Source organism: Manis pentadactyla, chromosome 4 (genome assembly GCF_030020395.1).
Source record: "Manis pentadactyla isolate mManPen7 chromosome 4, mManPen7.hap1, whole genome shotgun sequence".
NCBI classification, from domain to species: domain Eukaryota; kingdom Metazoa; phylum Chordata; class Mammalia; order Pholidota; family Manidae; genus Manis; species Manis pentadactyla.
Window position 1 is genome coordinate 79281337 of NC_080022.1, and position 15672 is coordinate 79297008.

The 15672-nt window shown below is 34.7% G+C and overlaps 1 protein-coding gene across 7 annotated transcripts in view; it reads right to left on the bottom strand.

Annotated features, from left to right (window-relative positions):
• Positions 1-893: 893 nt before the first annotated feature.
• The window catches only part of EVI5 (ecotropic viral integration site 5), a 245425-nt gene continuing 230646 nt past the window's right edge, over positions 894-15672 (bottom strand). For all 7 annotated transcript variants that reach the window (XM_057500426.1, XM_057500425.1, XM_057500424.1 and 4 more), the window contains one exon: positions 894-4243. In XM_057500426.1, coding sequence (XP_057356409.1) covers positions 3929-4243 — 315 coding nt within the window. In that variant the 3' untranslated portion in view covers positions 894-3928. The remainder of the gene's footprint in view (positions 4244-15672) is intronic.

Sequence of the window (15672 nt, forward strand, 5' to 3'; positions counted from 1 at the left end):
CAAAGGCACAAGTAAACATTTCAGGTTATTATATGATGTTACAATAAGAAATTCCAACAGTAAAATGAAATACATTACAATTATGCATTTCTATAGTATATCTAAATGTATTAGTCTATCATCTCTTCTTTGGAGTGAAAAGAAGGGATAGGTAGATCAATGGATATGATGTTAAAAACTTGGATTATAAGTAGTATCCACTCCACTTTTAACCAGAAATTTACATTTCAGTAGAATGAATTAAAATTAACAAAATTTCTTGTTTTGTTAATGATAAAGCAGCAATAAATTTCAGGCTAAAGCTCATTATTTTAACAAAGTAAGTCATTGATTTCATAAAATGTTAGCTGTCAATGCCTAACATTGGCCATGAAAGGGCTTTACCAAAACACAGTTGATATACTCATTTTACTTTTAACTCTGAAAATTATAGTGCACTATATAAAAGATAAAGGAGATCAAGGAACTAAATCATTTATTATATCACAAATAAAATACTTAAAAAGGTCTATTTAGACCTTGTTTTCAATCAAAGGCACTATCTGAAGAGTAACAAGCTGCATTATATTCAGAGCTAAGAAAGTTTTTTTCCCTTCTAAAATAGCCTGCCATTTAACTGGAACTTGATGGCTCAATTAATCATCAAACACTGAGTGCCTAATATCTATCAATAAAAAATGGTAGAACTTTTGTAGTTATATCTTTGACTTCTTTTTCCAGGAGGAAAAAAATTACCACTTATTTTTTAAAAGGCTGTTAAAATATTTTCTTGATCTAAAAGGTTGCTGTTTCATCACTTCAGTGCGATTTCCATTTTATTCAGATCACATGTAGCCTCTAGTCTTAGCATTTAACCCAGGATTCAATGACACCAAGGAAGGCAACTATCTCAAGAGAGTATTTTTCTTTTACTGTGAGTTTATTTCATTCACTTCCCATTGAATATTCCTCAACTCTGAATGTTTGACTGAATAACATTTAAATGACACAAAAATACCAGACATTAAATAAAATCTATCAAGAAACATTTTCAAAGTCTTAATTTGCTTGTCAAATTGGGGAATAGTATAGCTAGTGCATCATAAAAGCCAGGAAGATTTTAAACCCTTCTAAAGACTATTTTAATCAAAAATATTAAACGATAAGATTGTTGTTTCATTGCCCAAATTACAAGAATATCAATGAATTAAGGTTAACTTACTATGATTCTTTTAATACCTAATGCCTACCTGGAAACAGTATTTAAAAAATTCTCTAAGAATATCTTTCAAAATTTAGAGTTCAAACATTTCTAGGAAGATGTTCTTATTTTAAAGTCAAACAATAACATTGACTCACTGAAGCATACTCTAAAGGTCAATATGCATGTTTTAAAGAACAGTGCTCATATTCTGGAATTCTTTCCTTCCTTTCTGCATTCCAAAAGTACAGCTATCCTTCCAAATTTGTTGCATCTATGGCATCAAAGACTTCATGATATAAAATAGCTGGCACTTTCTATTTTGAATAATTTTGAGTATAGTAAGATTCACCAGGAAATTTTCGATTTCCAAGCCATTAGCTCAACAGCAAAAGCAAATGGTTCAATCTTCAACGGAGACAAACTGAAGGAGTAACCTACATTTTAGAGTATCTAAATCAAGGGCCAGCAAACTTTTTCTCTGAAGGGCCAAATAATAGGTAATTTAGGCTATATGGGCCACATGGCTCTGCAGTGCTCAGCTATCACTGTAGCAGAAAACCAGCCACAGACAGTATATAAATGGACAAGGACAGGTACACTGTAGTAAGACTTTATGACTCTGAATTGCACATGATTTTTATGTGACACAAAATGTTACTCTTTCGATTTCCCCCCTGCCCTGCCCACTATTTAAAAATGTAAAAACCACTCTTAGCTAGTGAGTCATGTAAAAACAGGCAGCTGTCTAGAACTGGGTCATGATTTGCTGACCCTGAATCTAGATCATTCAGATTTCTTGATTTGGGGGTCACAGCAATCATATAACTATGAATTGTCTCATTTCATTCACTTGAGCATCAGCAGACTCTTGGCTGACAGTAACAAGCTCCAGGAGAGAATCTCTCAAGTCCCAGTCAGATAGTTCTAGGAGTAGTATCTATATCATAAGCTGTGTAGAGCTTACGAGGTTGATACTCATACATTTACACCTATCCACCTACCTATCTATTTAGGGAACATATTTAAATCAGTTATTTAAATCACATTAATTGTCACAAAAGCAGGGAGTTGAGAAATTCATTCACTGAACCTTTTTGAATGCTTAGTGTCAGAGAGATCTGGATTACGTCCTGGCTCTGCTACTGACTGACTTCTTTAGACAGGTAGGTTACTTAACCACTAGAATTTCACCCAGTGCTAAGGACACAGCAGGCTAAGACATGTACCCAGGTCTCCAGGATTCTCAAGCAAATAGTTAGTAAAAAGCTTGCTGGAAAAGCCTAATCCTCAATGTATCATAAGGCTTATCTCCTAGTTTTAGACAGAAAATTATTTTTGTCTCTTCTACTCGATTCTGTCACTTTCTTCTGTAACAACATAACATACAAAATTGTATCTCCATATATACTGAATTCTACCTTCCTCTTCTCCTCAAAAGGTATTTTTTTCATAGGCTGCTGATGAAAATAAGAGCAGAAAGCATCCAGTCAATACATTCTTGTTGTCTTTACATGATGTAGTTGTAATTTGGGTGTTTCCTCCAATTTATCAATGACAGGCATTCAGTTTTCTAGGAAAAAAACTCTACATGGTACAAAGGAAGAACTGGTAGGGAAAAATTCTTATGGCTTTATCTAAAGATAAGCAACCAGAGGATCTGAAGATACTGTTCATAGACATTTGCAGATATAATTTATGTGTATCTTGGACCTCCCAGTCCATTGCTTAAATTATTTTAAGTAGAATATCAGCACTAAGTAGTATGTGCTATAATCTCTTTAAATCATGAAAAATTTATTAGTTATATACACATGAAGTAAAAGATTTCACCAATAGTGCTTCTGAACAAGCATCAATTAAGTTATGCATCTGCTAGTGTTGAATGCTAAGCAACATACTGAAGCTATTAAAATATTAGTGTTTGGTTTTATTTTCAATTTCTTTGAACCTATTATTTTATTTACAGAAGTCCTGTTAGAATGTTAAAGGCAGTCATTTTGCAACATGTACATTCAACATATACAATGATGTTCAATGTTGGGTGATGCAGATTTATAAATATGTACCAAAAAACCAATATATTTGCAGTTAACCTACTACTCTGACCAGTAGGCAACACAGGGAAACATCATGTGCATATAAAAATTAGAAAACAAAACTTAAAAAACATCTTAAGACAGATAACCATTAATTTGTGTTTATAAAATTACATGGAAAAAAAGCTTTGTGTTTGGGAACTTTCAGTGGCCTACTAATAAAGCAATAATTTTAACTGGGGAAAAATATCTCTCAAACACAAAATGAATGATAATCAGATGTATGTCTTAGCCAGATGTTTGTAGACAGCCGTCCTGAAAACAAATTGATAAACATAAACACATAATTTGTTCATTAAGTATAAGATATTGCACAAAAAGTTTTGTCTAAAGAAATTCAATTTTCCATAGTTCCTAACTTCAGAATGTTCCCACATATAGATACAATTGCATTTCTAAACAGGAAACATTAATATTCAATAATACTGTTAGAACCTTATTTTTCTGATTAACCATATTCCAGTCTACTCTATGGCAATGGTAAGTCAGTGGTGAAGATTTGGCAAAGATATAAAGGCAGATAAGAATGTAAAATATATATATATTATATGTATATATATGTACATATGAAACAGATATGTTCCAAAAACCCTCAAACATATGATAACTGATCCCTTAAAAAAATCCAGTGTCTAGGTCACAGTGATGGTCAGACAGTGGTTGAATATGCCTCTCTTCTTCGTGTGGGCTGCTCCTTCAGAGCCAGGTGACCACTGTCTCTGGTCTCTGGGACACTGTCTTCTGCTTCGCTTCCACTGCCATCAGCCACAGTGGGATCCAAGGACAGCAGGCCAGATTTTCTGAGCAAAGGAAAACCAATGCCACTTTCCCGTAAGGAATTGTCCATAAAATCTTCATCAGAGGAATGTAATGATTCATCATCTTCTAGTAAATGGTTGACAATGTGGATTCCATCAAAAGGGGCTTGGCCTGAGAAGACCCTCTGGCCTTTTAGGCACCTGAGCTGTCAAAACAAAATCCAAAATAATATATTCAACTTGGGAAAAACACACACACCAAGAAAGCAAATGCTTCATGTTTAAGGAAGAAGGTAACTTAATCTCCGTGCATTTGTAGATATAACCACCAATTTTTGAGTGCCTACATGTTACGTAATGGGCATATAACTTGTTATTTTAACTAAAGCATCACAACCATCCTACGTGGTAGATTTTATTATCTTCATTTTACAGATTAAGAAATGAAGATTTAGGGAGAGTAACTGGCTGAGGACACAAACTAATAGCGAAGTTTAGATTCAAACTGATCCTTTATTGTACTACAGATACTACAATGAACCCCATGTACCCATCATCTAATCTGAATAATACATCGTGGACAATCTTGTTTTTTATACCTCTCCTGTCCCTGGATTACTTTGAGGTAAATCCCAGACATCTTATCAGTTCACCCATAAATATTTAAGAATGCATCTCTAGAAGACATGGACTTACATACATAGTCTATAGTCTTGAGAGCATGTCTCCACAACCCTGAATGATTAAAATGATTTACAGATCATTAAAATGTGCTGTGACTCTCCACCTATTATAACGGCCTAAAGACTGCATACCACAGTCACTCAGTCAAGACAGGAGGCATGCTTCTTCCCACTAGAGATACTTCCTTCCGGGGGGCATGCTGGCAGTGTAAAACTGCCTTCTCTCCTTTCCAGGGAGGAGGAGTGAATTCTTTTCACTAGGGAATTGGGGAGAGGAATGGCATATATGGCTTAGCTCTTTCCCCTCCCTTTTCAACTCTGGGAATCAGGTTCGGTCTGTCTGTTGCTGGAGTTTTACAGCGCCACACTATTATGTGAGAAAAGCTGTGGAGATCGGTTGCTCCCTGTTCCTGGTGGGCAAGTCTCACTAATTCTAGAGTTCAGTATTGAACATTGTAGTCACACCTCTAAACCATCTCTTCCACCGGGAATTTTTATCAGAATTAAAGGTGATTTCTTTTCATCACTTTTGCCTTAGTTCTCTCAAATTCCCAACCCCACCGCCATGGATAGCACAACTAACATATAATAAAGACATCATCCCTGCCCGCAAGAGCTTCGGTTTTAAATGTAATGTTTAATTTTGATATTGTCCAATGTTTAATTTCTCCCATACACCATGAATTTTCTCCTACAATAAAGCAAAGAGTTAAAAAAAATAAACAATTAACCACCAAAATCTATCTTGCTATTAACAATTTTGCTGAAATATACTCCATGTTTCCTACCCTTATCATTACTATCAACCCCCAATTTTGTTTCTCAGGGACAAATTCCTGGTCACTTACATGCTTTCAAATCTTGAGATAAAGGCTATGTGAAATAGCCAGGAAATATTACATACACTTTCAAAACTAACGGTCTGAGAGTAAACATTACAGCCTTGCCATAAACACCTCCCAGCTTTCCCGAGAGACTTCCAGGAAGATGTGAAGAAACCTCAGCATTTCCCAGCTGGTATGTGACAATGGGAAACAAGAGGGATGCTGGGACTTAGTACACTGATGTCTGCCTCAGGCAAACCTTCAACCATAAAGAACTTCTGTGCCTTGGGCCAAGAGAACAAAATTACAGTGAGGTACAATGTAAGCAACACCTTCCTCCTTAGCAGAGCAGAAGGGATCTAAACTTGGAGTTGAGTCTTTAGGGAAAGGGCACAGAGCACCACAAAGACCTCCCCATGCTTGTGATACCCAATGTATTACTACAACTGCCACGTTCTGATGCAACATCCTATCTCCATATTGCAACATATGATTTGTAGCTCCGAATGTTAAATTAAGTCAGTTAATCCCTTCCTTTCTCTTTTTGCCCCAGAATTTTTTGAAGAAATAATATGGAACATGTGTCTTTTTTCTTCCTGGCTATTACTGAGGAGGAGGAGGGCAGAGGAACCACACCTTTCCAACTGATTGGAAAGCTGTAGCTTTCCTTTGCTCTAACAAAATTTATTGCAATTAAAACACTGCAGCCTCATGTCAGATGTAGTATTTGACGTCAAATATTACATAAAACTAACTACAGGTTGAGGGGTCATTTCTTTAATGTCAGACATGCAATTAATGCTTCTTTAAGAACTGTTAATATAGAATAGCAAAGGCATAAAGAAATTTTTTGGTGGAAGGAAAAAAAGTTGAAGATAAGGGACTCTCTGGTAAAACTGAGTTATGCCTCAGTTACCTCTTGGATTCAGAAGTGTGCACACAGGTTCTGAGAGGGAAGAAGCCTGTGTAGGTCCACAGAGTGGACATCTGGCAAGGAATTCCAGGGTTTGGAGTACCCAGAATGTGGTCCAGAAGGGGCTGGACCTCAGGGGAAGATGTCCTCTGGTATTCCTCATCCTGTGAAGAGAGGTTTGGCTGGCAGAAGGCCAGAGCGGGCCCTCTAAAGAGCAGGTTTGGTTGCCTAGATCTAAAGCTGTACCACTTATTCTTATTACTAGACTTTTAGGAGCTAATTATATTTAAGCAACAACAAAAAGAAGACAATTAACCTTCTTACCACTCCAACTCCCAGGCGCCCAAAAAAACTTTCACCAATATTACTGGTAGCAAACTTAGATTGGACTATCTCAAAATATGGTCCACTGATCATCTCCATCATGATAACCAAGAATGCCTATGAAAAATGTATAATTCTTCTCCAGATATAAGGAGTTAAAATCCTGAGAGTGGGACAGTTTTAAAGCATCTCAGGAGATTCTGAATATACTCAATTTGAAAATTACTTCGGTAATTCCTCTGTCAATCCCAATCAAAGGCGCTGAGTAAGAAAGGAGTTGATTTATCTGAGATGGAACTCTTAATTATTCAGGACAAAAATGCTTCTGAACTATGAACATAGTTTATGTTTATGTGTGTCTGGTTTATACAGATGGATACCATCTTTCAGTAGTACAACCAAGCTGTTCTAGGCCAATCTACCATTGGTGGTTGAAATGAAAAGCAATCTGTTTAAACGTCTTTTCCTGAAACTCTATCCTGGTTTATGGGTAGGATCCAAGAATATATGTGTTCAAAAAAGTTGACTAATTTTGATGCACACCCACGGTAAGGACCATTACTCTAGGCAAAGTTTTATTTGTTTGGTTTTGTTTTACATCTCTTTTGGGTCAATCACAGAATCAGAATCTGACAAAAGCACTATCTATCTTAAAAAGTACACATACATACTTGAGCATACCCTTTTGAGGACCATTGTCTTTTCTAATTTTTGGTTAAAGACCACAGTAATATTTTCATGACACTAACAACAAAAACTTTAACTGTGAAATGTCAGTAATAAACTCCTATTATGAGGAAAAAAACACAATTATTTTTTTCAGGTGAAATAATACATATGTCATTTTAAGGTCATTGTGCCCATAAGGACTTCTGAGATTAACCAAGGAAAGAGAGGCACCAAGATACTCTGGAATTGTAAGTAAAGGGCCTCTGCTCAGATGAATCTTGGGAATCCCCAAAGAAACGTCTCAGATCACTACTATGACAGTCATAGTCAATGACCTACTCAGGCATTCAGAGCTTCCTGTCAGCTTTTTAAGTTCCCTGAAGTTTGAGCAGAGTCAAATATTACCAGACTTTGAGGAAAGCATCCAAGAGAAGCCAGAAGGCGGCAACTAGGAGGAAACAGACTATCTGGGGAGAAGAAAACTTTTTAAAAAACACTGTTTATCCCTTCTGAAAATGTTGCATCCACGTAAAAAGGAGAGGATACTCATAGAAAGAGGTCTCAGACATAAATTTCTTTGACCTGAAAGACATAAGCTTTGAGACTGAAAAAGGCTATTAAGTATCCAGGGCAACGGAGAATAGTAAACCTATACAAATGGTACATCACAATGAAATTTCAGGATACTGGGAACAAAGAAAAGATAAAGACCCAGCCAAAACCAAAAACATGTTTTGTGTAAAAGATTAAGAATCAGAGATTCTACATCTTACTACGCTGATGGACAGTGACTGTAATGAGGTTTGTTGGGGGACTTGGTGAAGCGGGGACCCTAGTAAATATAATGTTCTTCATGTACTTATAGATTAATGATAATAACAACAACAAAAAAAGATTAAGAATCAGAATGATAGCCTTCTCACTGTAAAGACAACAGAGCAATATCTTAAAAATTCAGGGAAAATAGTTTCTAATCTACATTTAAAAAATTGTAATTGTCTTACAAAATTTCTAATATTCAAAGTATCAATTAAGTATGAGGCTAAAATATGAGTCAAAAGCTACAAAAACAAAAATGAAACCTCTTTTGGGTCCATCATGAGAACTAGGATCAGATAAAACCTTTTTTATGGCTCATCTCCCATAAATCTTTTTCTTCTAGAAAGGTAGGTAATGTGCTATACCTAAATGAAGTACATTAAGAAAGAAAAAGACATTTTTTTGTCTTTGGTTCTGGAGAAAGGAAATCTAGTACAAAAGTAAGGCAAAAAGAATCTCTAGAACAATGAAAAACTCTCCCAGGTGCGGGAGTCCTAGAGGCTTCCAGTCCACAGTGAGATAGACTAGAGCAGGTCAGAGGAAAGATTTCTCCAAGAAGGTGACAGCTGTACCTAGATTATTTGCAAGGAAGAGATTAACACATAACAGATTTACATGGTACTAGAGGAGAGTTACATAGAAGAGCACACACCATGAAAATGAAAAACCTAAGACAATCACTGAATAAATGTATACAGGTAAAACAATCATATTAAGACACTGTTTCCATATAACTGAATGCTATTTGGCAATAAAAAAAAAAGGAATGAAGTGCTGATACATTGATGAATCTCAGAAGCATTAAGCTGAGTCAAAGAAGCCAGGAACAAAAGATGAAAGATTATATTTTTACAAAATGTCCAGGAAAGGCAAGTCTAGAGAGACAGAAATAGGCTAGTGATGCCTAGGATTGGGGGAGAGGTGGGGAGAAAGGGAGTGACTGAAAATGGACATGAGCATTCTTGGCGTGATAGAAATACTCCAAAATTAGGCTGTGGTTATGGTTGCACAACTCCGTAAAAGTACTAAAAACCACTGAATTTTACACTTAAAATGAAAGAGCCTTATGATATGTAAATTATCTCTCAATAAATATGTTTAAAATAAACTAGAGTCAGAAAAACAAATAAAACCTCCGAAAACATTATGTTCCAAATTTCCCTGAGTAGATGATCTTGGAAATTTGTGGAAAAGAAGACTTTCCAGGCCTCTCTTTGATCTCCATTCCAGAGGAGAGGCTTGAGAAGCTGCACGTTCAAGCACCTGTATGTTGGATGTTCCACTGTGAGTGGCATTATGGAGAACTAATGATGTAAGGGTAAACTAGAGATGTAGAACCTGTATACTAATGTATTGTATTATATTAGCAGGATAGAAGGATGAAAAGTTTGTGTGATCATGGTGAGGGTAAGGAGAATGAAAGAGAAATCCTTCCCTATGTAAAGATACCAAAAGATTATGCCTAACACTGGTAAACAATTAGCAGTTAAGAGTAGAAAGAAAACAAGAGTCCTCCAAGGAATAGCAAAAGCCAAGTCTAAGACTGCCTTTTTGCAAAAGACTTTTTATTCTTTGATCCTTTAAATTACACATATAACTAACTTCTTTAAAATTAAAAACACTTCAGAAAAAAGAAAATATGTACTTCAAGTAAAATTCAGTAATTAAAAAAGGTATGGAGTTAAAACTGAGAAGTCCTTCCTGCTTCCTCACTCCCATTCCCCACAAGTAATCAATTTGGTGTTACCAATTCTAATATTCCATTTAGTTGTATTTTAGTCAAGGTTATATAGACCAGCCAGTCTGGCAATTTTTTGTTTTAGAAAAAGAAAGCAGCCTGTCCAATTACTTATCATATCAAAGACTGAATAAAAAATCATGAATACTGTATCAGTCATTTCTTATACTTCTTTTTGTGTAGGCATTTCACAGAGAGATTAAAGGTCTGAGAATCTACTGTATGTCAAAAAACTGTCTTCAATATTAATTCTAACTTTATCATGTACTTACTATACAACGCTGTCCACTAAGGCAATTTAGAAAATATTTTAAGCAATTCCACAATTCACTATCCTGAGATAATCCCATTAATATTTTAATATACCTTTCAAGATGATTTTTCTAACTTTATATGCTTTTCAAAAATGGACTAGCCAATACACATTTTGTTTTATAACCTGCTTTTTCACTTAACAACAAATCATGCACATTTCTTGGTGTCATAATCTTTTAATGGTTGCATGGTGTCTTATTTAGGAAGGTATTATGATCTGCTTAACCAATCCTCTTGTTGGGATATTGAGATTTCCACTCCTCACTGTTATAAATAATATTGCCATGAACATCTTTGAACACGTGGCTCAGCAGAGTCACCTAATTATTTCTTTAAGACATACAGTCAGAAATACAAAATACAGTGTAAAGTTTCTACATTCTTAAGGACTTTGATTTCTATGTTTAAGCTGCCCTCCAGAGAGGTGGTATGAATTTACATCCTTAACATTGCCTGAAAAGTTTGGGTTTCCCTACAACAGTACATTAGTGGTTTTTTTTTGCCAATCAGATAAGTAAAAAGTTTAAAATTTATTATTATTATTTTTTTAATGCAGAGAATAATTTGGTGAACTCCTATGTTGTTATTACCTAGCTGCAATATCATCAATCATCAAATTATGGCCACTTTTGTTTCAATGTAACATCCTGCCTCTCCAACCCTGAACTACTCGAAAGCAAACAGAAAAAGTATTTTTGAATAACTCTAGCCTGTTGAATTTGGAGATCTTTCAGAAAAAAATATTATGCATAATCTAATTTTGCCTTCAGATTATTTTATCCTTAAACATTAGCATGTAAAGTAAATAAAACAAGCTTATTGTGTTAGGCTTCCTTTTAATGACTATAACATTTCTATAACATTTAAAAATAACTTAATTTAGGTATTAGGTTTGTCATTTTCCAAACACCATCAGCTAAGAGACACAACTACCAGAGACGATCCCACTGGCTATTCAACTCAGTGGGCCACTCTGGAGTCTTTTACTTCTGTGAGAATGTTGGTGATATTAAGCATACCCTTCTGAATTCCTAATTCTCTAGATCATTAACTAATAAACTGTCATGTGTAAGAGCCACCTGGGATTATTTAAAAAATAAAGATTCCTGAGACCTACTCTTAGACATCTGGATTTAGCATGTTGGGCTCAGGAATCTGTATTTTAGACAAGTACCCTACGAGATTCTGAAGAGGATGACCCATAGATCACATTTTAAGAAGCATGGCTCTAAATGGTATTTAGGGATTTACTATATCAGGATTATGTTAGGAAAATTTGGTAAGGGTAAATAAATTTGGACTTAAGGATTTCTTGTTCATTTTTCACACCATTATCACACTGGCCACTGTCAAGTTTTCAAAACACAATGGCCTAAATGTGGACACACAACCAACTAGGGAAATAAAGCAAATCGAAATGGAAAGAGCCATGAGGCTAGTAAATATTTTAAGGTATGATCTATTCTTTGGTGTTTAGAGATGCATTCTCCATCTAGTTTCAAGTTTGGGTCCCATTGGGTGTTTCATAGGATTCATCACTGAGGAATACCATCTGATTTTAGACATCTTAACATCTCAGTGTATGTCCAAGTGAGAGAACATGTGTGTGTGTGCATAAAACAGAGGCAGAGCCTTCTCTTCTTTTCCTATCAAATGTCAATGTTCAAATTCAAATTTTATTCTGAGGATCAGCTTCATATTCAGGTAATAGACTATATGTTTTAATGGATGACATGTCTACCCTTAAGAGCATAGTTCTAGCTTAAAGGCCTTGATAGAAGAACTACTTCTTAATATAACAACTCAACAGTGATGTGAAAGAGACACACATGAATGAGTTTGTGTGTGTGAGGGGGGCATGAGAAGGCTTTTTGTCATAAGACATGAGTCCATTCAGAATCTGTGCTGATGACAGTGCTATACTGATAAAATACCTTTAATATACATCCATGTTTTTTGTCTAGATTAGTAATTTTAGGCTGATTTTTTGCAATTTAAAATCAAACATTTTAATTAAACTAAAAATTTTTAAATTTATGTTTGGATTTTCATATATTAGAAATGATTAGGTACCACTGCCAGTATTTTTAAAAACATTCCCTTTGATTATCTCAGCAGACATTGTTACTACCATCAGTCTACTGCTTCTTTTGGATTTAGACTCTCTAACTTGAACAGTAGAAAAGCTTTACTATAAATTGTGCTCCAGTTTTAGACAAGTTTCCAATACCATCTCTAGGGAAACTCAGTAGCTGTAACACACACACACACCTTCCAATGAAATATACCTTTCTTAAGAGTAGAGCCTTTTTCAGGTCTTGAAGTAGGGTCCTAGTTTATCTCTGAATGATTGATTCTGTACCAATTATTCTTTCTGGTTAGCAAGTATCACGTGGTGTAACACACCTGAAAAGCCCCATTAGAGGGATGAAGCATGCACTCAAAGTATGGAGGAAAGAGAGAGAGAGCATGGTAGGTCTGAGGAACTGCTAAGCAGTTTAATATAAGGCTACTAAGAGTACTGGGGTTAGGAGGAGTGACATGGAAGAATCTTAAATGCATACTGTTTAAGTCAAAGAAGTCAACTGAAAAGGACACATACTGTAAGATCCCAACTATATAGCATTTTGGAAGAGGCAAAATTATGGAGACAGTAAACAGACCAGTGGCTGCCAGAAGTTCAAAGGGAGGGAAGAATGAATAGGTGGACTGTTAAGCAGTACAACTCTTCTGTATGATACTATAATAGTAGATCCATGTCATCTACATTTGTAAAAACCCACAGAATGTGTAACACAAAGAGTGAACCATAATGTGAATATGGACTTTAGTCAATAATGTATCAATATTGGCTTATCAGTTGTAACTTATGTATAGCACTAACACAAGATGTTAATAACAGGGAAATGAGGGAAGGCATTGGTAGGGGTACATCCTTGTACTTTCTGCTTAATTTTTGTGTAAACCTAAGACTGCCCCCCAAAATAAATTCTAACAATTAAAAAAATTAGGTTTTCTGTAGTATCTTCTATGGCCACAGTGCTATAATGTCAAAACTGCTTGAGAAAGTTTCGAGTATATCCGTTTGAAGAAAATGTTTAGACTCATGTTTTTTAAAAAGTAAGTAAACACAAGGAAGCACGATCAAGCATACAGGTTGACAAATTTTTACCTATGTATATGCCCATGTAACCACCACCCAATCAAGATACAGAACTTTTCCAACACCCCAGGAAGCTGCCTTCTCCTCACCCAGTGATAATCCTACGTACCCTCAAAGGTAGCCAATTTTCTGATACCTATATCCCCACAGAATAGTCCTGCCTGTTCTCAAGCTTAATATAAACAATCATATGGTATATACTCATTTGTGTGGCTCCTGTTACTAAACATTATGTCTGTGAGATTCATCCATGATGGCATGTATATCACAAGTTCACTCTTTTTTTGTACAATATAGTATTCCATTATGTGACTTTTATCACAATTTATTTATCCGTTCTACAGTTAATGGCTTTTAGGTTGTTTCCAGCCTATTAAATATAATGCTGCTCTGAATATTCTTAAAGATGCTTTTCGGTGAATGCAAGCACTCATCTCTCTTGAGTATATATCCGTGCTTGTAACTGGGTCATAAAGAATATATATATTAAGTTTTAGTAGGTATTGCCAAACTATTTTCCAAAGTATTGTAACACAAGCCCCTTAACTTTTGCCTTACCATCAGCCAGGTTGGCTATCAAAACCAATTAATGGTCCCTTAACTGCCTGTATTGAATAGCTTCTTACTAGAAAATATAACACTGAATTTTCAGCTCTCTAATCATATTAGCAAAGACACGTAATAGTAATCCTTGTAAACTGGTAGAGTGTAAATTAGTAAAAGCACTTTTGAAAATGGTTTGGCAATATTTACTAAAGTTGAACATCTATATACCTTATACCTAGGTTAACTACACATTATAGTTTGCTTGGGACAGTTCTGGCTTACACCTGTTGTAATTATTAATAGCATTATTATTAGTAATACTATTATTAGTACTATTAGTACATTATTCATGCTAGTACTATTAGTACATTATTTGTGCTAGTAACATATAGTACTATTTGTGCATTATTAATACATTAATGGTACTATTAATATAACTATTAATAGTATCCTGTTTTCATCCTAAAAAATATCCTTATTTGAACAAAAAATCATCAGTCATTCCTAAGCATATGGACAACAGAAATAAGTATGATACACTAAAAAACATTTATAACAGAGTTCATAGGAATTTTATTCATAATAACCCCAAATGGAAATAACCCCAATATTTATAAACAATAGAATTAATAAACTATGGTATATTCATACAATGAGATACTATACAGTAACAAAAATGAATGAACAGACTACTACATGGAACAACATGGATAAATCTCATAGTGTTGAGCAAAAGAAGCCAAACAAAAAAAATTCATTCTTTCATTACTGTAATTCATGACTTCATTGTATAAGGTTAAATACTAAGCAGAAAATGGGATTAATGACAAGGAAATGTCTGAAATGCTAGCAATGTTCTAGTTCTTGACCTGGGTGGTAGTTAAATGCACATGTTCATTTTTGCAATAATTCCTCAAGCTGGATAACTTATAATTTATACATTTTTCTGTATATATATATATATATTTTTTAAATATAAAATTTACTGATGTTTATTGTTCCTAGTTTGTACTCACAGTGTGAATCTGATTTTGTTTTGTAAACTGAGATTTTATATTTTTAATACTAATTTTAACATATCTTGGATATATAATATTTGATATGATTACATGTATTTTCTTTTTTTTCTGTATATATCTTATACTTAAATAAAAGCCTAAGAAAACATCTATGGAAGATTGCTGGCAAGACATGCAACTGCCACTCATTCTTCTAGTAGTATTTTTCAATCTTACCTTCAAAAGTTGGGGGATGGGTGAAACAGGTGAAGGGAATAAAGAAGTATGAACTTCAAATTATAAAATAAATTAATCATAGGAATGGAAGTACAGCACAGAGAATATAATGAATAATACTGTAATATCTTGGTATGTTAGCAGGGGGTAACTACACTCACTATAGCATTTAGTAATGTATATAATTATCAAGTCACTATGTTATACATCTGAAATCAATATAATATTGCACATCAATTACATTCCAATTTTAAAAAGTAAAAAAAAAATTTACCTTTGGATCTAACTAGATGATCACTAAGTTATGTATTTGGACTCCACTGAGTTAGTCCATTATAATCTTACTTAGCTGTTAGGCCATTAGCCTGACACTTTCCTGTTCAATATATTTTCCTGTCCCTTATGG